This window comes from Chrysemys picta, chromosome 15, assembly GCF_011386835.1.
Source record: "Chrysemys picta bellii isolate R12L10 chromosome 15, ASM1138683v2, whole genome shotgun sequence".
NCBI lineage: Eukaryota > Metazoa > Chordata > Testudines > Emydidae > Chrysemys > Chrysemys picta.
The window spans coordinates 1,793,627-1,816,018 of record NC_088805.1 but is presented as its reverse complement, the minus strand read 5'-3'; the positions used below and the strand labels follow the sequence as shown (position 1 = coordinate 1,816,018).

Sequence of the window (22,392 nt, the reverse complement as noted above, 5' to 3'; positions counted from 1 at the left end):
TCACTAGGAGGGTGGTGAAACACTGGAATGCGTTACCTAGGGAGGTGGTGGATCTCCTTCCTTAGAGGTTTTTAAGGCCCGGCTTGACAAAGCCCTGGCTGGGATGATTTAGTTGGGAATTGGTCCTGCTTTGAGCAGGGGGTTGGACTAGATACCTCCTGGGGTCCCTTCCAACCCTGATAGTCTATGATTCTATGGTGAAAGCTGTGCCCATAAATACAGCGCATAAGGCCCATGGCAGGAAATGCCACTGGCCTGGGGACCCAGACCAACACATCCCCAGTGAGAAACCATTTAACAGCCATTGGGCCGGGGAAAGGTGGCAGCCAGTTTAAATTCCTCTGTGGCTCTGCACAAGCAGCGGCAATGAGCCAGGGATTGGTTAGGAGTGTGCTATGGCACTTCACAGACAGATATGGGGTTGGAGTCTCCGCCTGGAGCTTCAGCCCACAATCTGAACAAGCCAAACTCAATTCCCCGCCCCCACATATAGTGCACCGCCCATGTGCTGCTCTTCTCACTGCTTGGATGAGATGGGAACAGTCTCCATGACTTAGACTCACAGACTTTAAGGCCAGAAGGGCTATCATGACCATCTTGTCTGACCTCCTGTGCACTGCAGGCCACTGAACCTCACCCACCCACTCCTGTAACAGACCATAACCTTTGGCTGAGTTACTGAAGTCTTCAAATCCTGATTTAAAGACTCCATGTTACAGAGAATCACCCCTTACTAGTTGAAACCTGCAAGTGACCCATGCCCCATGATGCAGAGAAAGGGGAAATTATTCAATCCCTGGTCTCTCTGTCAGGACTGTCACAAGGGAGGGGGCCATTTGTGGTGGTAGCTATTACAATACGGACCCACAAGCGGCTGGACTGAGACCCGGCAAACTCGTTTCACACCAGCCACCCAGTTGCTATCAGGTGGTAACGACGTGCAGTTACTGCTGCAGTGCATCTCCTCTGCAACATCACCTGTCCTCTGCTCCCTACACCGGCTTCCCATCGAATATTGAACTGAGTTCAAGCTCTCAGTCCTGATCTTCAAGGTGCTCCATAACCTGGGAACAGGGCACCTAAAAGCCCTAAAGCTCCAGGATGGGGACTGTAGAATGAACTCCCCAAGGAACTAAGAGCCACCCCAAACCTCACCACCTTCCGCGTCAGGGGCAGGACGCGTTTCATTGACCATGTCATCCTGCACATGCTTGTCCCCCTGGCGCAAGGAGGAGAGAACAAACTTGTGACAGGTGTTAGTCACAGTGCTTAACGCCCGACTGGGAGATGCTCTGATACTACAGTGACGAGCACAGCATAAGCTCCTATTAGAACAGAACAGAACTGCGCGGGCTCGGCCTCCCATTGCCGGGCCCCTGGAGCCAGCCAGTCCCTGGCAAGCCAGTGAGACTGATCCGACTGAAATATCTTCATGCACATTCCACAACGCCCCATTTCTCACCACTTCCTCCAAAGCATCTGGAACAGACCTCTGTTGGGGACAGGAGACTGGGCTAGATGGTCTGATCCCGTCCTAGTCTGATGAAGTGGGCATTCACCCATGAAAGCTTATGTTCCAATACTTCTGTTAGTCTTAAAGGTGCCACAGGACCCTCTGATCCCGTCCTAGGTTCTTAGCCTTCCTCACTGCACAGCTTGTCCACATTCACAGTGTGATGGGGGTCCTAGCACACATGTCCTGCACACTTGAGATATGTGTGACCTATTTGGCTGGGGAGAACATAGGGGAAACATTAACAGCAGGATGAGACTGAGAGATGGGCACTCGGCCCTGCTCGACACAGAAGCACCTGCTGGAATGTATTTGTGTTCCCCGCACAGCCCTGCACAGGGTGACTCCCTACACACAGGCCTCTCCCAGGTGCTAACAGGCACGCTCCAGTAGTGCCCAGGGCAGAGCTCTGAGCCTCCTTTGCTGCCACAAAAAGACTCCCTGGCTCCGGGCAACCAACGACAGGCTCTAGAGGCCGTCTGGTGCGATGCCTCATGGCACAAGAAACCCCCTGTCTGCTCCAGCTGCAGAGACGTGCAAAGGGAGCCAGGTTTAAAGACAGACTCAGGCAGCCTGGTCCGACCCAGGGCAAGAGGGCACCTAGACCTTGTGGGAACTGCGCTGAACAGAGTCTAGGAAGCCAAGGCCAGGGAGCACTAGCTAGTGACCTCTCCAGGGATGGGGTCAGCCTAAGCCTGGTATGAGAGGCCAGTGCACCCTGGCCTTCCTCCCGCTTCCTGCAGGTGGTTTCGGTGCTTCGTTTCGCGGTGGCCGCTCAGATGTTCACTTGCTTGGCGGTGGGGGGAGCATGTGCGCGCCGTGAGCCAGCCAGAGGCAGGCACCGCACAGACTGGAGAGAGAGGTTGCCAGAGCAAGTCTAGGGCTGAACTCCTGCTGGGGAAACTTAGCGCACGGAGGGGTGGGGGCAGCCCATGCTGCCCCCCCTGCGGCACCTGGCCCGAAGCTATGCCAGCCCCCCAGAGGCCTCTGGGCAGGGGCTAGATGGGATCCTTGCTCCTGAGACTCCCAGGGTGAAACACTAGGGAGGATGCCCAGCTGTGTCCTGCTGCCTGCCTGAGAGCCGCGGGGAGCAGCCGAGGCCGGGGCTGCCGGGATGGGGAGCTGGGTTTGACGGGAACGAGCCGCCTGCGGGACCATTTTGCCCCGTGGTTTGGCGGGGGGACCCGAGCCGTGTGTGTGGAGGGGCGCAGGGCGGTCAGCGAGGCTGTCATCTCTCCCGCCGCCAGCCCGGAGCCGCTCGCCAGCCACAGCCTTTGCCGGAGAGGGGCAGGAGGACTCGCGGGCCGGCGGGTGCGGGGGGAGCCCTCTCTCCGGTCCCACGCTCCGGCCCCGCCAGGGCGCCTCGGATGAGAGCGGGGGGTCCAGCGGGGGATCCGGGCCGCTCCCACCATGCCGTTCCACCCAGTGACCGCGGCGCTCATGTACCGGGGCATCTACACCGTCCCCAACATCCTCGCGGAGCAGCACCCCGTCGAGATCCCCGAGGACGAGCTGGAGGGTGAGTGACCGCGGGGCGGCGGGGAGCCCGGTACGGCGATCTGCAGAGGGGCTGCGGGGGCTGCAGCTCGGGGCTCCCTCCCTTTGCGGGGTTACTTCGCCCGGCAGCCGCACAGGGTGGGGGAGGGGAGCACCTGTTTCCTGGGAGCGAGTCGCGGCCGGAGTTTGGCAGCGGTCAGTGGCTGGGGCCGGGACGTGTCCGCTGCGATCGTCAGAGCCAGCCCTGCGGAGCGCGGCCGGGGCTCCGGGCATTGATGGCTGCTGGGGGGTCCCACTCGGGGCCGGCGTGGATGGGCCGTGGGGCGAGCCAAGCGAGCTGCCCAGCAGGCGGGGGAGGGAGGGACGTGCCCGCGGCGGAGGAGGAGCAGGGGGGCAGACAAGTGTGCCAGGAATTAGCGCCCCAACGCCAGAGGGCTGGAGGGGGGGGCAGCCCCGGTGCGGAGGAAAGGGGAGCAACGGGCGGGGGCCAAGCGCTAGAGCAGAGGTGACCTCCCATCATGGGCGGGGGGGGGACTGCTCAGGGGCCGGGGAATCACCCCCCGCCCCAGGGCTGCTCTGCGGTTCCAACTTGATCCCCCCACCCAGCCGCCTCCCTGCTGGGCGCGCTGCGCGGGCCCGGAGAGGCCGGGAGCCGCTGTCCCTGTGCCAGTGCGGAAGCGGGACGAGCCGCGGCACGCGGCGGGCAGGGGAGCCCTGCAGCCCCGGGCGCCGGCTGCCAGCCACCGCCATTGGCATTCCGCTCGATCCGTGCGGACTCACGCCAGCCAAGCAGCCCCGCCACGCTCCCCATGCGCCCGGCTGCGGGCAGTGCGGGGCAAGCGCTGTCAAGGCAGGAGGCGCAAACCGGGAGGGGCGGGGGAGCCGGGCTCTCGGTGTGGGGCGCCGCATGCAACAAGCGATCGATCCGCTGCTACAATGGCACCGTGACAGGGCACGGTCGGTCCGCGCTGTCCCAGCGCGGCCTGGGTCACACTCCCAGGGCCTGGGCAATTGTTGCTGTTCCAGTAGGGTGACTAAGTGTCCCGATTTTATAGGGGCAGTCCCGATTTTGGGGTCTTTTTCTTATATAGGCTTCTATTACCCCCCCACCCCTGTCCTGATTTTTCACATTTGCAGTCTGGTCACCCTATTTCCCAGCACAGCATGGGTCACACTCACAGGGCACGGCCGATCCTCACTGTCCCAGTATGGCATGGATCACACTCACAGGGCACGGCCAATCCTCACTGTCCCAGTACGGCGTGGGTCACACTCACAGGGCACGGCCAATCCTCACTGTCCCAGTACAGCGTGGGTCACACTCACAGGGCACGGCCAATCCTCACTGTCCCAGCACAGCATGGGTCACACTCACAGGGCACGGCCGATCCTCACTGTCCCAGTACAGCGTGGATCACACTCACAGGGCACGGCCGATCCTCACTGTCCCAGTACGGCGTGGATCACACTCACAGGGCACGAACAATCATTGTGGTTGCAGCATGGCGTGGGTCTCACTCACAGGCGATCATTGTGGTTGCAGCACCACGTAGGTCACACTCACAGGGCCTGGGCAATTGTCATTGCTCCAGGGTGGTGTGGGTCACGCTCATAGGTCATTAGCCATTGTTGCAGGCCTAGCACAGTATATCACAATTGTACAGCAGGGGTGATTGGCGCTGTCTTAGCACATTGTGTCACAATCTTAGGACAGGGGTGTGTCTTGCCTTTTTTTTTCCAATCCCACTATGTCATAAGCAGCTTTTACCTTTCTATCACCCTCTGACCAGGGCCGGCGCAACCCATTAGGCGACCTAGGCAGTCACCTAGGGCACTACAATTTGGGGGGCAGCGACCGCGGCGGTATTTCGGCGGCGGGTCCTTCCGCTGCCTAGGGCGGCAGAAAAGCCGGTGGCGCTCCTGCCTCTGACCCCCGTGGCTTGTTTTTGTAGAACACCGTCACAGTATAATTATAAATGGCTGTTGCTTTCTCACAACTCGTGCTTTTATATCACAACAACAAGGAGTCTGGTGGCACCTTAAAGACTAACAGATTTATTTGGGCATAAGCGTTCATGGGTAAAAAATCCACTTCTTCAGGTGAAGAAAGCTTATGCCCAAATAAATCTGTTAGCCTTTAAGGTGCCACCAGACTCCTTGTTGTTATTGTGGATACAGACTAACAGGGCTACCTCCTGATAGAAATACATTGTGATATAAAGTATCAGAATAAGACATGAGTAACTGTTGCTTATGTGTTGCTTTTCTATAACACCACAAGCACAGTGAGCTGTGTTTGTGTAACATTTTGTCACACTAGTACACTGACAAGCTGTTGTTATAATCACAACATAAGCTGAGTGACTGTTACTTTTCTATCGTATGACATGAACAGCTCCTGCTCTTCTATTCTGTCAGGATATGATGAGAGTGGCTTTTGCTTTTCTTTAACTAGTATAATATGACAGGACCGCCTGGGGCTGTCCTAGCACAACTCTTGCTTTCCCATCACAATGCAACATGACTGTTGCTTTCCTATCACAACGTGTCAGGATACAAGGTGAGCGACTCTTGCTTTCCTGTCACGAGAACAGCTGGGTCGCAGTGGCTGTGTTTTCCGTTGCTCTCCCACTGTTAATTCCAACAGGGATTCTCTTCCTCCGATTTCCAAAGCAGACACAGGAGGGAGCAAGCACCGAGCGTAGGGGCCCTATAAAGCTTTCTCCATCCCATTCCTACTCACACACCCCCAGCTGGCACCTCCTTCACCACCTCTGCCAAGGGCTAGTTTGCAGGCAAACCACCCTCCCCCCTGCTGCTTGAACCCAACCTGCCCAGAAATGCCTGGCAGGAAGTGGTGCTTCTGCCCCTGTAAACCCTGCTATGCCCACACAGCTGATATTGAAACGTCCCCTTTGGATGTCTTATGTGCAATGAGTTGGGGGGGATCTCAGTTTAATGCCTGGTGAACAGGTGTGCACCAGGCAGAAACATCCCCAGCTCCTTGCAGACAGATTGAGCACAGGGGCCAAGTACCAATAGGATCACAGAGACTGAGGTACCCCAGAAGTGGGCAGGGTAGGCTTGAGGCACAGGGGTGAGGTTGGGTGCAGAGAAGCTGGCCCTGCTATTCTCTGTCCTGTGGCTGGAGAGCCCCCCGCTTCCCCCAGGTACTCTCCCCGGTGCTAAATCCTAGGGCTGGTCAGAACGATCTTTTCGCGGACATATGGCCACAGCGTTCCCCAGGCATCCTGGTCTCAAGGTAGATTTGAATAGGAAGCTATCTGTAGCCCAGAGATGCTCTGCTCACCTCTGTTCAGAGAGAGGAAGAGAGCAGGCAGAATGGACAGCCAGTGCTTTTCAAGTGCAGAAGAGATGTTTCAACACAAACCCGCTTTGCGAAAACATTGGTTAGGTTTTAGTTTCATTCCCATGTGGAACAGGCACATCTCAAAACCACAAGTGTTGTCACAGAACAAATTGCCATGCGCTGGCCAGGTCTGCAACCTGCATGGAGGATGGCCACACTGCAGCATGGGCTGGCACATCCCAGCTAGCTCACTAAACACCAGCAGTGTAGCCAGGATGGCACAGGCAGCAGCACAGCCGAGCTGCCCAGTACAATCCCACCTGCGACCCTAGGGACATACTTGGGCACCTCACCCATGCCAGCGCCTGCCACACCATGGCTACGCTGTTATTTTTAGCAAGCTAACTCGGGGATGCCTGCACATGCAGCATAGGCAGCCCCTAAAGGAGAAAACATCCCAACCAATAGCAAGGTTCCTCCGGGCTGTTTGATTTCACTCAGGGAAGCAATGGGGCAGGTGACACCCATGAAGCTTGTTCCCTGCTCTGTCCCTACCAGGCTGCTGGCAAGCTTGGCATTGGAGGATTCCTGAGCAGCTGGATCACCATAGGCACGTCAGGAGCTGGAGTGCCAGGAACTTCAGAGCCCTCTCTCTCTCTTCCCTCATGAAAATGATCCTCCCCTCCACCTTCTAAAGTCTCCCCCTGCTCTTTTGTGGATATGGTACAACTTGCCCATTCCCTCCCTGAATCATGGGACTTGAGGAACATAGAACTGCTTGGCACAGACCATTTGGACCCTCTAGAGCAATGTCCCATCTCTCCGCTGTACTGGACCAGACCGATGGTCCATGCAGTCCAACCGGCTGATGGCTCCATCCGTATGGTGTCGAGTCTCCAGGGCTGTTCAATGCCTGATGCGAAGCCCCCATAACCCATCTCATTATGCTGTGCTGAGGTGCATTCTTTGCTGCTCCCCCAGCCTGGCCTCACCTGCACAGAAGTAGATGGGGAATGCTAGATGTGGAGTTTAGGGGTTCGTGATCTTTGCAGAAAGTGGTGAGGTTCCCTGGTGCTTGGGAAGCCTGGGTCTTTCTGTGTCACCTTAACCTGGGTTCATGTTCTAGTGCAATTTGGGTTTTGTAGAAACCTGTGTTTCACTCTGAAGAGAGCCTGCACTCTACGTTAGCGTGGGAGCCATATGCTATCCAGGCTGCTTCTCCTGTTCCTCCTTGCCGCTCCTAAGCTCACACTCTGCCTTTGATTCTTGCTTCCTGCTCACCCCCATTTCTTTCTCTCCGCTCCATCTCTGCTCCTTTCACTTCCAATCTCCCTCTTTAAATGGAGCAGGAGCCCAACAACCCAGGAATACAGCAGCTGAACCACTGGGGTCAAATGCCTCCGTGCTAGAAGCCTGCTGAAGCCAGGGGGCTTCTATGAGGAAGAGTTTGGTGCATGGTCTCAAAATTAGACTGCAAGGAAGGACAATCCCATAGTTAAGGCTCCCAGCTGGGACTCAGGAGATCTGGACTCAATTCTCATCTCTGCCACTGACCCCCTGCATGACCTTGGATAAGTCACTTAGCCTCCTTGGACCTTGGGATGCTCCCTGTCTCTTCTCTATTTGGACTGTAACTTCTCCAGGGCAAGGAATGGATCTAACTGCACAGTGCCGAGCACAATGGGGCCTGGATCATGGCTAAGGTCTCTAGCTGCTACTGTAATTTGGAGGAGTTAACAGCATTCACAGTGTCTCTGCATAGATTAATGCCTAACCCTGAGGCAGTCTCCCATCCTGCCCCAGGTCAGTCACATTTTTGTGAAACACATACATTTCCTTTTCACTGTCCCCAGGGGAGGGGGTGGCCAGATGCTCTCAGCCAGCCATGTCACCGCCATCCCTCATTATCTGGCCCTCTGTCCTGTCTCTTCCCCCTCTCTGCCTTTCCCACCTAAACAGCCTTGTCTCCTCAGACATATTCCCCACCCCCACCCACCCCCATCCCAGACACCTCTGAACATTTCCACTGCAGCGTCTTCTCTGCTCATCCTTCTGGAGTGGAGGGGCCAGGCTGAATGCAGCAGCCAAGGTGAGGCTGAACCATTGCTTCAGAGCAGCTGTCCTGTCTAAGCCCTCCCATATGCAATAGAACCTCACTTCCTGGTCCCATGCCCTCTACCCCTCCTGCATGCAGTCCCTGATTGACCCTCTCCCTTCAGGTATGACCTATGCCCCACATTCCCTGCTCTACCCCTCTTTCAGTACAGCCTCCCTTCCCCACCTGTGCCCCTCTCTGGAGCCCTGCACTGGGCAGAGAGCTTTCAAACCAGCCCATCCAGGCAGGAACGTGGCTTCACAGATCCAAAAGTCACCTACCTTAGAGCCCTTCCTTTGCTGTCCCCAATCTTTCTTTATGGCCGAATTCCATGACTACCCCAGTGCTGCCCCACCTCGCACAGCCCAATGCGCTTTACGGGCAAGCTTTCTGACTAGCCACCAGCTCCTAGTCCTTGTCATGGGGGTTGTGTCTCTAAAACCCCTGGTTGGCTTCGCAAACCTAATCCCCCATTTCCATATCCTGGCGGAATCATAAGCCAGGCCTCCCCTGTGAGGGCAGCAAGTGTTATCCCTGTGTTACAGATGGGGAAACCGAGGCACATGATATGAAGTGACTTGCTCAAGGTCACCCAGCAGGCCATTGACAGAACCAGGAATGGAACCGCTGGTGCTTTGGGCATCTAGCTCCACCCAGCCCCGTGCTCAACCTACTAGACAGCGCTGCCCCTCACATCACCTTTCCTTCTTTTAAATCAGCAATGAAAGGAGCCACCCCGGCCAGTTCACACCAGGGCACTGATTAAATTCCTCCTCCTAAAGGGGTCCCAGATCAGAGTATTTATCTTAGAAGAGATTGTAAGACTGGAATCATTTCCTTTAGACAGGAGAGGAATAAGGGGGACCAGAGTCTATGTAATAGTGACTGGCTGGAGAAGAACAGGAGTACTTGTGGCACCTTAGAGACTAACATTTATTTGAGCATAAGCTTTCGTGGGCTACAGCCCACTTCTTCGGATGCAGTAGCCCATGAAAGCTTATGCTCTAATAAATTTGTTACTCTAAGGTGGCACAAGTACTCCTGTTCTTTTTGCGGATACAGACTAACATGGCTGCTACTCTGAAACCTGGCTAGAGAAGGGAGATTTGGTGCGTTTGTTCTCTGTTTCCTAACACAAGAACAAGGGGACAAACAATGAGATGGGGGTAGGGGTCAAAACCAAGCAATTTTCACACAATGCATATTCAGACTGTGGAACTCACTGCCACTGGAAACAGTCAAGGCCAAGAATTTATAGCATGAGTCAAAAAGGGATTGGGCATGTATATGGACAGTGAGAATATGCAAAGTTATCCTAACTAATTATAACAATTGTGGAAGAAAGATAAAACCTGGTGCTTCAGGGCTTAAGCTGATCTGTGACTATTACAGACCAGGGTCAAATCTAACATGGGGTCAGATTATCCCATACCTGCTACTACTGGGTTCTTACACCTTCTGCTGAAACACATTGTGCTGGCCACTGATGGAGAGAGAAAACAGAACTAGGTAGACCTGCCTATGTTCCTAAGTGAACTAAATGCCAGGGTATTGGAAGGCGTAGGCATTTATCAGACAACAGCTTGGTGGTGGCTGCTGGGGTGCCCTGAGCTGGAGGAGTGGGGAACATTACCAACTCCCTGGTGTTCCTCTGCCTGGACATGCTCCCATCTGCACGGCAATCTCTCAGTGTTTGGGTAGGACACCCCTTTCTTTGGGGGGACTTGCTCCTTAGCTCAGGGGTGGCAGGACATCCTCAGGCTCTGCAAGGAGGGAAGGTGCCAGCGCAGAAGACAATGGGCTGCTCAGGGCAGTGTTCTCACAGCAATCAGGACATTCCGGCCACTGAGAGGCCCCTTGGCACAACACATCAGCTCCTTGGAACCATGCTATGAAGGACGTTTGTGTTTAAATCAGACTCACCGCATAGCTCCTGAGTTAGCAGGGATTCCAAGGGTGGGCAAGCTACAGCCCATGGGCCGGATCTGGCCCACCAGCCATTTTAATCCGGCCCTTGAGCTCCCATTGGGGAGCGGGGTCTGGGACTTGCCACACTCCAGCCAAGGAGCAGGGTCAGGGGCCACTCCATGTTGCTCCCAAAAGCAGCAGCATGGCCCCGCTCCACCTCCTATGCATAGGGGCAGCCAGGGGCCTCCGCTCTGCACCCCAAGCACAGCCTCTGCAGCTCCCATTGGTTGCAGCCTGCCCTGCTGCAGCCCTGATCCCCCTCCTGCCCTCCAAACCCCTTGGTCCTAGCCTAGAGCACCTTCCTGCACCCCAAACCCCTGATCCCAGTCCCACCAGAGTCCACACCCCCAGTCAGAGCCCTCACCTCCCCTGCACCCCACTCCCCAGACCAGAGCCCCCTCCCATACCCTGAACTCATCATTTCTGGCCTAACCCCAGAGCTTGCACCCCCAACCACAGCCCTCAGCCCCTCCCACATCCAAACCCCAATTTTGGGAGCATTTGTGGGCTGCCATACAATTTCTATTCCCAGATGTGGCCCTCAGGCCAAAAAGTTTGCCCACCCCTGGATTAAACACTCTCCCTGGCTAGGAAATCTTGTCCTGAGAGTTACAGGTCCAAATCCCAGCACGGGGCACTTCTGACAATGACCCCCTGAAGGGGTCACCTGAGGGACCTGAACCTAGGACCTCTCAATTAAAAGTATGAGCCTCTACTGCTAGAGCTAAAGGTGCAGGCCCACTGACTTGGTGGCAGTAGAAGACACCGATAACACTATGTGTCCAGCCACTAGCAGGGGAACAAAGATCTGTACTGTGGTGATTTCCCTTTGCCAGATGTTTTCCAACTCCGCGGGAGGGTAACCGAGTAGAATTTCTATTCTAGTCTAGTTCTTATACAGCCCTCACCACCATAGCACACGGGGAAGAAGCAGATAATCCAGGTTCATGGACACTCCCGCCTGCCTGGTCTCGCTGTTTGACTTTGTGTTTTGTAGCAGCCATTTGTTGATATAAATACATCAGCAGGATCAATTCAATTAGGCCTCAGCTCCTTGGCATCGGCAAACTGTTGCATATGGATGAGTTAGGAGCAGGCATAGAGGCAGAGGGGCCAGGACACACAGTACAAATCAGTGACAGAGACGGTGCCTTCTCTTATGTCGAAGTGCCAGGCACACCAGCAGCACAAAGGAAATGATCAATCATTTTAATGAAGCTCAGATCATTACACTTGGCATCTTCAAGTTACTTACAGACATCAGCTAATTAATCCTCACAACCCCCAGGGAGGTGGGGAAGTATTAGTGCCATATTTCAGATGGGGGGATTGAGGCACACAGGGGTCAAAGCCAACATTTCAAACCTAAAGGTAGGTCCCAATTCTGAAGGTTCAGGCTACCAATGTGGACGGTGTGTCTCTCTCCCCTCCCCAGCAATTGCTGGGCCCAGCCCTGGGAATTGCTAAGGAGAGAGCAGGAGAAACACCTGCACACAGCTGAGGCAGTGTGACTAGGGGCCAGTAGCCCCTGGGGCTGTATTCACTCACTGACATTGCTAGCCCCCACAGAGGCTAACGGGAGCTGCTGTCCCAGAGCAGGGCCTCCAGCGTTCTTCGTGATTCGTTATTAACAACAAGCATTTCAGTGGTGACACTGCTAGACTCAGCACTGCACAGGCCCCTTGGCAACTCACCGCCTAGGGCCCTGATTCAGGTCCCCTTGCTGTCTCCATGGAGCCCCTCCCCCCATGAGGAGACCCACTGAGCTCAATGGGGTGCTTAGGAAGTCAGGTACCATCCAGCCGGAGGGAGGGTGAAAGCTGAGCCTAATGGAGCCCAGAGCAGAGGTGGAGAGCAAGAGGGTGGGGCTAGCGCTGGCTGCCTGGCCGCTGTTGACGGAGCTAGGATGTGGCATGCGCCGGCGTGGGTTCGAGTTCCAATCCTCACCCTGCCATCGATGCCCTGAGTTAGCTAAGACCAGGCTTATCTTTAAAAACCTGCCCTTTGGAGCTCAGCAGTGCACAGCACAGCGACTGCATGTAACCTTGGGGAAAATGACCTCTATCATCAAATTGTCCAAAGCAACCCCTTGGTTTTTGGTGCCAACTTAGGGCACCACCTGCTTTTTAGCTCCACCCCACCAGGACTCCCATTGGCTCCCACTGTTATTTCCATTCTTCCCAGGAAAGAGCTTGCTACCTGTAGGCAGCCTCCTTTGCACACACTCCAGTGGCAGACCAACAAGTCTGCCTGCCTCAATTTCCCCATGAAAGGAACAATCTCTCATTGTCCATTACAAAGTCCCTTCTCTGTGCATAATCTGTTCAGGTACACCAGGGCAGTAGTTCCCCAAACCTTTGTAGCAAAGCCATTCTTGACACACCCACCATAAACATACAAAGGTACAACTACTTTTCCATTGTCTCTGCAGGGGCACTACCTCCAGACCCCCACATCAACAGCAGCACTGTGTTCCCATTCCTGATGCAGGGCCCCCACTAGCCAAACCCCCAACCTGAGAGCAACCAGTCTCCACAGCCCCCAGTCAGGTGTCCCCAGGAGAGCTCCGCAGTGTCCCACTCCCCAGGCAGGGAGTCCTACCCCTGCTCAGGGCACATCCCTCCCAAATCCACTCTCTTGCTGCTGAACTCTGCTTCCCCTGATGGCGCTGGAGCGGCCCCTTTTGCCACAGCCCCAGCCTGCTGCTCATCGGGTCCCCAGCTCTGGGCAGCACTCCCCAGCCGCTCCGCTGCAGTTCAGCTGTCTCTAGCAAGTCTCCTGTAGTGCTCTCCCAAACAACTCTCGCCAGTTCTTTCCTGCTACTACCTGTCCCTAGCACCTCTTCAACATCTCCTCCTTCTGTAGCCAAGCCCAGGTGTTCTCTTTTAAACCTAACTGGGGAGTCAGCTGACCAGTCACAGGTGCATTGGCCTCTTCCCTCTTAAAGGGCTAGTGACGCTCCCGTCTCCAGCTTAGGAACTAAGGCTACTGGCCATTGTGATCCTATGGTCCCCATCTGGCTGTGTAGCTGAGGGGGCTGCGACTGCTAACACACCCGGGCTGGTGGTGCCAGATGCCAGTTGTGACAGAAGTGGAGCCGAGATGTAATAATCTGCAGTCGTTTTATGAACACTGTGTGTGACCAGGTCAGCAAAGGGAAACTATTTTATAGTGGGTTATAAAGCTTTCCTGTGTGAGTCTGATCCACCTTCTACCAGGACTGTGGGGAGAACAGATGGTCCTTGTGGTCCCTTCTAACCCTATGATTCTAACAACCAGGGAAGTAACTCAGTGGCTTGCCAGCTAAGAACATTTAGGTGCACATTAGGAAGACGATGGGGTCCAGGTGCTAGCTTGAAAGATCCTGCATCTTGTCTCCAACACGTGGTGTTTGCAGTGCTGGGACCTATCAGATCAAAGGGCTGCACACAATTAAAAGAGCATTTTGGTTCCTAGAAGTTGGGGGGGGGGGCTGCGGCACTCCAGAAGTTGCTAGCTAGGCAGGCTGGTACAAAGAGAGAGAGACGCCGTAGGGAACAGCAGGCAGTGCCTTGAGGCTGGTTTGTGTTTAAGGTCTGTTCTCTCTAGAGTGCTCTTGTTCTAGATAAATGATCCTTTGCTTTAAAGGGGCCTTTTGGTCACTAATTACCACTGTCCCTGTCCCAGAAGAAACAGAATTGCAGATGCTGCGGGGCCGGAGCCGCTTGGCTGGGGCCGGGCCGGAGCCGCTCGACTGGAGCCGGACTGGGCTGCGCCTCCCTGGAGCCCTCCTCGCGCCCCCCACCCCCACCCCAGCTTACCTGCCGCTGCTTGTTTCCAGGCTTCCCGCATGAACATCTGATTCGTGGGAAGCAGGGGAGGGGGAGGAGAAGGGGGGTGGAGCATTCAGGGGAGGAGGGGGAGGTGAGCTGGGGCTGGGGGCGGGGTGGACAGCTGCCGGAGCTTGGGAACCAGCTCCAGCTCACCACTGGGCGCGAGGTCCGATTCGGGGGAATCGGCCTAAAGCCGGCCCTGCCCATCACTAGCTCTTGTGGGAGGAGAATCAGATTTTACTGCCGTCTGTATCCCACCCTGGAGCAGAGGCCCAATCACTCTGACCTGCTTCTCCCATCCGTTCAGTCAGAGACATGCCAATGGTGAGAGCTTAGCTGTTCCCACCTCCCTCGCCCCCCTGGAGGTTCAAGAAAGAGGATGTGGAACAACCCACGAAGGGAGGGAGGGGCCAGGAATGGCTGCAGAGGTGGGTTAAGGGGAACCAGAGGCATTGAAGGGGTCAGGTGTGAACCTCAGGTGATGAATGGCTTTTCCCTCACTCATAAACACTCACTTCAGACAGATTCCTGTTCCTGGCCCAGCCTTCCATTGTACATCCACACTGCGACAAGAACCCCAGGGCACCACGGCCCCGAGCCGGGCTCAGCTGACAGGCTCAGGGGGCTCTGGCTGCGGGTCAAAAAATAGCAGTGCAGACGTTCGGGCTCCGGAACCCTCTCCCCTCGTGGAGTCCCTGAGCCCAACCGTCTACACTGCAATTTTATAACCCCACTGCCAGAGCCCGAGTCAGCTGAGCCAGGCCAGCCGTGGTCCTGTCACAGGTTTTATTGCCGTGTAGATGGACTCTAACAATCCCCCGCTAATCACCCAAGGAGCAGCTGCTTGCACAAGTGTCTCTCTCATGCACTCTCATGAACAGTCTCTTTCACTAATTCACTTTTCTCTCTTATCCGCATGTCCCTGTCTTGTGCCTCTCTCTCTCCTACCTCTTGCTTCATGGCAGATTGGCCTCTGCTCACATTTGTTCACTCTTCTCTCTGTCTCTCCCTTTCTTTTAATTTCTCTCTCTCTTTCCGCTCCTACTGCTTGACCCAGCAGTGATGTCATAATGCGGCTTTGTGAGATCACTGTTTCCAGGACAACACATTGTGATGTCACAGAGAAAGGAAACCCCACTTCAGGATGCAGCAGTCTCTTGTCCTTTGGTCCTAAGCAAATATTGATGATTCCACCTTTCCCTTCCAGTATTGAACCCATCCCCTTCTTCACCTAAACCTCCCTGTTTACTCCCTGCTCAGCCTGGAGCAAAGAGCCTCCCAATTCCCAGCAAACTATTAAACAATGCTCCATACAAATGTCCTGAAAATTACTGTAGTGACCACTGAGCTCCACAGGGTCAGCTCCCACCTCTCCATCTAGGAGGCTCCCAATCTGCCTCCTGCTCTAGAAAAAAAAATCCTTCGTAGAAACAGACATTTGATAACAGAGGCCTCTTCAGTCTAGCACTCAAAAGATCCAATGGTTGGGCACTGAAGCTAGACAAAATTCAGCCTTGAAATAAGCACCATTTTTGACAGTGAGGGTAATAAACCATTGGAACAATTCACCCAAAGATGTGGCAGATTCTCCATCACTGGCAATTTTTAAATCCAGATGGGCTGTTTTTCTGAGATCTGCTCTTCTTCAACCTGGAATTCACTCAGGGAAGTCCTAGGGCCTGTTAGGTAAGACTAGATTATTACCTTGTCACATCTGAACCTCTCTCAGCACTAAATCATTAGCACAATATTCTATCTCCAGTGCCCCCTGCCAACCAAACAAGGATCCGGGAATGCTATGGGCTGCAGGCACAATGTCCTATCACCATGGTATCTTTTCTGCTGGAGGTCGTACAGTCTAGTGCATAGAGCCCTAAACTAGGAATCAAGAGCCCAGGATTCTATTCTTTCCTCTACCACATGAACTCAGGCAAGTCCTAGCACCTCTCCTTTCCCTCCCACACTTTGTCTGTCTTGTATATGGAGACTACAAGCTCTTCGGGCAGGGATTGTCTCTTACCAGGGGTATGTGCAGCGCCCGGCACAGCGTGGCCCTGATCCTACATGTGGCCCCTAAGGGTTGCTGTAATATCAGTAGCAATGATTATCTACTGAACTACATGATTCCGCTCCCCAAAACGGAAAAGCCCCATCTCCTGTCAAATCAAGATCCCCCAAACATCCCACAGCTCCTCAGCTTCAAACTGCCCTTAAATATATTTTGAATGACCTTAATCCTTCTGATTTCCTCATTCTGTCTGCCAGCGCAGCAGGCATCTAAAATCCCCCAGGGAAAGCAATTGTCGAGCTGTCTGGGGGAGGCTTTTCCCCAGTTGCCATGTACCCTAAGGGAGACCCGAGAATATCCCCATATCAAAGGCACGGCACCCTCCCTGGCCAAACACCAGATACCAGGCCACTAAAATACTGCCTCAGACACAGGAGCTGCCATCGAAGAGACCGGAGCAGGCTCCTGGCCCCAACACTGGCTGTTACCAGCTGCTTCCGAGGAAGGTAGTTATGCCATCGCCTGCCTCTAAAGGAAGTCCCCTCCTGACCCGTTCGTTAGAAGTTGGTTTATGCCTGAAGCACACAGCTTTATAACGACTGTCCGTCCCCGTGGACTAAAAAAGGGGGGCCGCTGAGCCCATAAAGCAGCCGGCCTCGAATAGGGGATTCCAAACCGTGATCCAGGCAGCTCTTACTGCTGGTCTATGGAGAGCTGGCTGCTCACATGGTGCTCATGTAACCTACTGGTGGGTGTATTACAGGTCGCCCCCTGTGCTGATCTGCAGAGGTTATGAGTGTCTCAGTCAGCAGCTGTGGAGATGTGGCTCTTTCGTTCAATCTGTAGCAGCTCATGTGTTTAGCTCTAGAGCAGAGGTGGGCAAACTACAGCCCGCCGGACCATCCTGCCCAACCCCTGAGCTCCTGGCCGGGGAGGCTAGACCCCGACCCCTCCCTTGCTCTCCCCCCTCCCCCACAGCCTCAGCACGCCACGCTGCCAGTGCTCTGGCCCGCCGCTTCTGCCGGGCAGTGCGGTGGCGTGGCTGGCTCTGACATGGTAAGGGGGCAGGGAGCGGGGCATCCTGGGGGTCAGTCAGGGGGCAGGGGGCAGTTGGATGGGGTGGAGGTTCTGGGGGGGGCGGTCAGGGGATGGGGAATGGGTGCGGGGGTTGGATAGGCATGGGAGTCCCAGGGGGCCTGTCAGGGGGCGGGGGTGTGGATAGGGGTCAGAGCAGTCAGGAAGCGGGGGGGTTGAATAGGGGGTGGGGTCCCAGGGGGTGGTTAGGGGCAGGGGGTCCCGGGAGGGTGCGGTCAGGGGACAAGGAGCAGGGGGGGTTGGATGGGTTGGGAGTTCTGAGGGGGGCAGTCAGGGGGTGGGATGTGGGATGGGGTGGCTAGGGGGCGGGGGTCAGGCTGTTTGGGGAGGCACAGACTTCCGTACCCAGCGCTCCATACAGTTTTGCAACCCCTATGAGGCCCTCGGGCCAAAAAGTTTGCCCGCCCCCCCCGGTCTAGAGAGTCCTAGTCCAATCCCAGGTATGTCAGCCAAGATGGCAGCTGTCATTGCTGGCTTCTCTTCCTTGTCTCCAGCTGCTGAATTGCATTGAAAGAAGCAGGGTATGTTAAACCCGTACGTCACGCTGCCTTGCTAGGTACGCAATGCCTAGAGTTGCCATGGAGAAGTTATGCGGTTGGGAATGGCAGAGGATGTGATCCATGCAGAGGCTAATGGATCTACCCTCTAGCACAGTTCCCAAGCTACTTTTCCCACTCTAAGTACTTTCTTCTCTGTGGCCCAGTGCCCCAGATACCACAGGAACAAGGCTCATGAACTCTCATCATCCCACATCAGTCTCCAGACCAGCCACTGGTTCCAGCAGATCCACCATCCTTTGCCAAGTAACTTCCCCATCAGAAGCTGGGTGACTGACCAGCTGGTTGGACGTCAGAACAGTCTGAGAACTCCCTGGAGGAGCAGGTCTTTTCCAGGCAAACCAGCCAAAGGCTGCAGCCACCTTGCCAGAAAAAGGAAGAAAGATCTCTCTCTCTCTCAACAGTCTTTAGGAAGAGTAAGCAAAGCGGTTGTGATACTAGAGCAGGAATTGGGCTGTAACAAACCTACATGAAAAGGCACTCCAGTGCAGATTCACCTTTTATGCACACATCCAAGTTACTCGCTTCATACACGCTGTCACCACACACAGCGGGGAAAGCACTTTTCATTTCCGAGCACTCTGCTCCACTTTCGAGAGGTAGGAGTTCAAGCGTTGTGTGTTCTTAATTCAATCACAGACAGCTACATCATTTTTTCAGGTGTCTTGCATTATTAAAGGTATTCCCTCAGCACCAGATTTAAGCAGGCAAGTTCCTGGCTGAGCTGTACATCAAGGTAGAACTGAATTATAAGGCCATTCCTCCCCCACCTTACATGTTATTAATCACAGACTTTGGTCATGTCCATTATGATACTGCTATTTGCCAACAGCAAACAGTGTCTAGCATGCTCCCAGGCCAGATGTTCATGAGCAAGACCTGGGCAGCTCAGGTATAAATCAAGTAAACTATTTCCCCATCTCTCTCCTGTCTTCTTTCCTTTACAGACAGCAAGCTGAGCCCACAGGCCTCCTTAAACCCCAGGGGAATCTAACATTAGGCAATAGCTTCCAAATCAATCTGAGAATGTTGCATTGCATTGTCACCCCACTGCAGGGGCAGAGTTAAGGTTGTTGAGGTTATTTGAGTGTGATTCTGTGTTGTTATGGCAGAGCAACCTTAACTCTGAATTAAAGTTGCCAACTTTCCAATTTCTGAAAACTGGACACCCCTGCTCTGCCCCCTCCCCTGAGGCCCCGCCCCCTGCTCCCTCCCCCAAGATCCCACCCTCCGCTCACTCCTCTCTGTCCCCCACGCACTGCGCCCAGCTCGGGGACCACCATACTCTCCCCACCCCACCAGTTAGATGCAGGGAGGGAGGCTCTCTCCATAAGCTACTCACTCAAGTCACACAAGAAGTCTGTGGAGCAGCTGGGAATAGAACCCAGGAGTCCTAGCTTCCAGCCCTCACTCCCATCCCAGAGCCAGGGCCCAGGGATAAAACCCACTAGTCCTGACTTCCAGCTCCCCCCGCCCCACTCTAAGCACAAAACACCATTCTCCTCTCTAAGCCAGGAATGGAGATCAGGAGCCCTGAGTCCCAGCCCCCCTGCTCTAACCCACTGGCTCCCACTCCCCTCCCAGAGCCAGGGAGAGAACCCAGGAGTCCTGACTCCCAGCTCCCCCACACCAGCTGCTCCAGGCCCCCAGGACTGAGATAAGGGACAGTCCCAAACATGCCCAGGCATCCCCTGCTCATCTGGGTCCGTGGAACTGGGAGGAGGGAGCTGCTTGCTTCCACCTGTGGAACTTGCCCCATTGTTTGTAGCCACCCCCCTGGCAGCTGCGACCCACTCTCCCTGGCTGGCTTCAGAAAACTTACACAGAAATATTGATTCTGGGGTCTCCCCGCTTCTCCCAAGGGGTTTAATGAGCCTCTGTTCCTGGTTCCTCCGCATCCCACGGTGAGGGGCTCTTGAGGCCCCGGTTCCCGGGCTACCTCAGCTGCGGCTCCGGCGGGCTGGCTGTAAAGGCCCCGAGCCTGCCAATTTCTGCCTGGGTGGTGATCTCGTCGTGTATGGAGCCAGGATTGGCAGCCCAGCCCGGCCCTTTAGGGGAAGCGGCCCCACAGAACGTGCCAAGCCTGGGCCCCTCTGCAGCCAGTTCCAGGCAAGTGGAGTGGGACCAGGGTCTGCTTTCCAAACAGCCCCTCTCCCAACATCTGCGCCCCACAGGTAGCGGGCTGCCCCCTTCCTTCCTGCAGCCTTGCTGGCATGCTCAGAGCTTGCTCTCTTCTCACCAGCCAGGAGCTCAGGGGCCAGGCAGGACGGATGTGCTGACCGGACACTGCCAGGTCCCCTTTTCGACTGGACTTTCTGGTCAAAAACCAAACACTGGCAATTCAGAGTCTGAATTTTAACGCTAGCACCCTTGAAAGGTGATATGTACACAGAACTCTGCCATGTGCTTGCATCTTAATGCCATCTGCGCACCTTGGAAGAGTAATACTACACTGCAGCCAGAGACAGCTCCTCATCATAGACGATTCACAGACTAAGACATTACTTGCACTGGAGGAGGGTATCAACACAATGAGGAAGGAAAGGGAAGGGAATCTCTACTCCCCACCCCTCCTGTCATCCCCTCCCGCCACAGACTCTCCCATGTGGTTGGTGTCTTTAAAATGTGAAAGTGTGGCAAGCTGGGCCAGCCTGCCCTGTGCACTTGAGGGGGAGCCGCTCAGAAGCTCAGGCTGATCAGCTCTTTTCAAGTACAGCTCCCCCAGTCTGACAGCACCAAGCCGTTGGCTCTTACGGAGGTCAGGCCAGATATCACAAGCACATTCCCCTAGAGGCAGGCAGGGAGCAAAGACAGAGAAAGAAGGGATGGAGAAAGGAGAGGGAAAGACAGAGGGGAATGGTGGGAGTGTTAGGAAGAGAGGAGGGTGAAGAGAGGAATGGTGGGCTATAAAGAAGACAGAGTGGAGGGAGAAATGGAGGGACAGGAAAGGGGGAGTAGGGAAATGGGGAAATGACTGACAAGGGAATGGAGGAAAAGAGAAAGCAGGAGATGGAACATGAGAGACATGGGAAGGGAGAGAGAGGAAGGAATGAGGGATGCAAACAGGAGAAAATGCGGGAAATCAGTCTGATAAAGGCTGAGTTGGGGTATAGAGATTACAGAGTCAGAGTGAATGGATGTAGATTGTTTAAAAAGAAGGACTGTGTGTGACAGACACACACACTCATGGGAGAGAGAAAGAGTGTAAAAGAGAGCCCCCATAGTGGGGCGTATATGTATGTTTGTGAGATCCCTACTGTAGTGTACACAGGCACCAACTTCCTTCTTTCCAGGTGGGTGCTCCACCCCGCTGTCACAAGGCCCCGCCCCCACTCCACCCCTTCCCCCAAGATCCCACCCTTACTCCGCCCCCACTCCGCCCCCTTCCCTGAGGCCCTGCCCCACCTCTTCCAACCCTGCCCCTTTCCATGCTCCTCCCGTCCACCATCAAGCGGCTGATCCGCAGTGGCTGGTGGGTGCTGAGGGCCCACTATTTTTTTCCCATGCTCCAGCACCCACAGCGTTGGCACCTATGGCAGTGTGTACCTGTGCACGTGATTGAAAGATCCCCATATACAGAATATGAGGACTTGCTGTCACCCCATTATCTCAGGCACTATAACTCCACAGTGACAGGTTCATCATGTTTTAAGCTTATCTGACATAAAAACAGTAAAGAATTTGCTGTTTGATGTCAACATGGAGGTGTCTGTCTATTTGCCTTGTATACATGAGATAGGCACGTTTCTGTTCTTTGTATTGTTGGCATTATCCCCATGAGCAGCGCGCCGGGCCCCGCTCTCCCCACCCTTCCCCCATGGGCCTGGGATCTGGTATGTCAAGCTGGATTCTTTGGATATTGCAGATAGGGTTACCATCTGGCTGCTTTTTGACTGGCCTGGCTAGTTTTTTTATGTATTTGCCAGTTGCCAGAAAAATAATTTAATCTCAGTCTGCTGGGTTTTTTTACATGGGGCTAAAGATTTGCATTGTTCTCCCAATACGCTGGGATAGCTCATGGTAAAAGTTTCTTTTTCCAGCTAAAGATGCTGCAGTGTTCCCACTTCTGCAGTTTAAGCAGTAACAGATCACACCTGTTGAAAATACAGCAGGTGTCTGCAAGCGCACGGCGCAGATGTGTGTAAGAGGGGTTGGGTCATACGGAGTGAGGAGCCGTGCAATGGTATCTGGCTTAGCTATCTGTGTTCTCTCGCTAGATCCTGTAAGTAGCTGTTAAAGGCGGGGTTGCGAAGTTGCCTTGTGGTTGGGGTTGCGGTGGGCTTGCCTTGGCGGGGGATGGGTTCTGGGGGTTTTGCATTTAACAGGTGGTAACCCTAATTGCAGAGTGAGGGCTGATGTTACTTGAGCCCTTATTGGAAACAACTGGGAGGTGTTCCCCCAGCCTAGCGGGAGGACCACTGGACCCAGGAACCAACTAAATCCTTGGGACAACTAATGAAAAAACAGGGAGTGGAGTGACGGTCAAAGGTTCAAAATCAGGGTGCCGGATGGGGACACCAAGCAGAGAACCCCGGAC

General features: G+C 54.7%; 1 protein-coding gene across 1 annotated transcript in view; it reads left to right on the top strand.

Moving 5' to 3' along the window:
* The first annotated feature begins 2,339 nt into the window (after positions 1–2,339).
* Positions 2,340–22,392, top strand: part of CABP7 (calcium binding protein 7) — a 75,673-nt gene continuing 55,620 nt past the window's right edge. The window contains exon 1 of the mRNA XM_005278821.4: positions 2,340–3,032. Within this exon, the coding sequence (XP_005278878.1) occupies positions 2,924–3,032 (109 nt within the window). The 5' untranslated portion in view covers positions 2,340–2,923. The remainder of the gene's footprint in view (positions 3,033–22,392) is intronic.